The 854-nt window shown below is 53.3% G+C and overlaps 1 protein-coding gene across 1 annotated transcript; it reads left to right on the forward strand.

Annotated features, from left to right (window-relative positions):
• Nucleotides 1–202: 202 nt before the first annotated feature.
• LOC111648481 (beclin 1-associated autophagy-related key regulator-like) lies at nucleotides 203–836 on the forward strand (the record flags this gene model as incomplete). Its single annotated transcript, XM_023398314.2, has 2 exons — nucleotides 203–517; nucleotides 599–836. Coding segments are annotated over exons 1-2 (308 nt in total), but the record flags the coding sequence as incomplete, so codon positions are not given.
• Nucleotides 837–854: the final 18 nt, after the last annotated feature.

The following is an 854-nucleotide window of genomic DNA, read 5'->3' on the forward strand; positions in this document are numbered from 1 at the left end:
TGTTGAAATTGACCTGTGCTGCTTGTGACCACATGAACTGCATTGTAGAAAATATGTGTCCTGTTTTATAATCTAACGTCCAGCGTGAAGGGAGGAGGAGTAGGAAAAACTACAGCGGTCTGATCGGCTGTGGCTAAACCCTGGAAGAAGCAGCTCGGCTCCAACAGAAGCTGTTTGTAATTTACGTTCACAACGACCGAACACCGAACCTCCGGAGCTGTTTAAACACGACATGTTCACTTGTTTTAACTGTGTGTAGGAACTTCCAAACACAGAGGAAACTCAAAGTGTTTCACTCAGTGCAGATTCACTTCAGACCATCAACCAAGAGCATCTTCAGGTCTCCATGTTGAAATGAGTGGATGAAGATGGACGTGTGAGTTTTCATGTTCACCACAGATCAGACATTAAAGTGACGACCTGCTGTCTCCTCAGAAATGGAAGCTCATGTCGTGTAAGATGAAGATCGAGCAGCTGAAGGAGGCGGTTGCCTGGGGCAACGAGGAGGTGAAGAGCGGTGAGTGCGTCTGCCGTCTGTAACACCTGCTGTGGTCACCTGACGGTCTGTGTCACACCCTCCTCTCTCCTCCTCCTGCAGACAGAGACCTCCACCTGCGCTCTCAGGAGGAGGGGCAGCGGCTGCAGCGACGGGCCGGACGTCACCAGGAGAAACGGGACAAGATCGAGCGTCACAACCGTCGCCTGGGGGAGCTGCTGGAGAGACGCAGCCGCGAGCTGCAGAGCAGACTGAGTCAGCTGGCTGCTCTGAGGCGGGAACACATCCTGGAGCTCACCACACACATCTTCCCCACACAGGAGGAGAAACAGGGCAGCAGGTGAGGCTCCGCACACCT

Source organism: Seriola lalandi, unplaced genomic scaffold (genome assembly GCF_002814215.2).
Source record: "Seriola lalandi dorsalis isolate HSWRI2012SDOR001 ecotype SW California unplaced genomic scaffold, Sedor1 jcf7180002040776, whole genome shotgun sequence".
Taxonomy (NCBI): domain Eukaryota; kingdom Metazoa; phylum Chordata; class Actinopteri; order Carangiformes; family Carangidae; genus Seriola; species Seriola lalandi.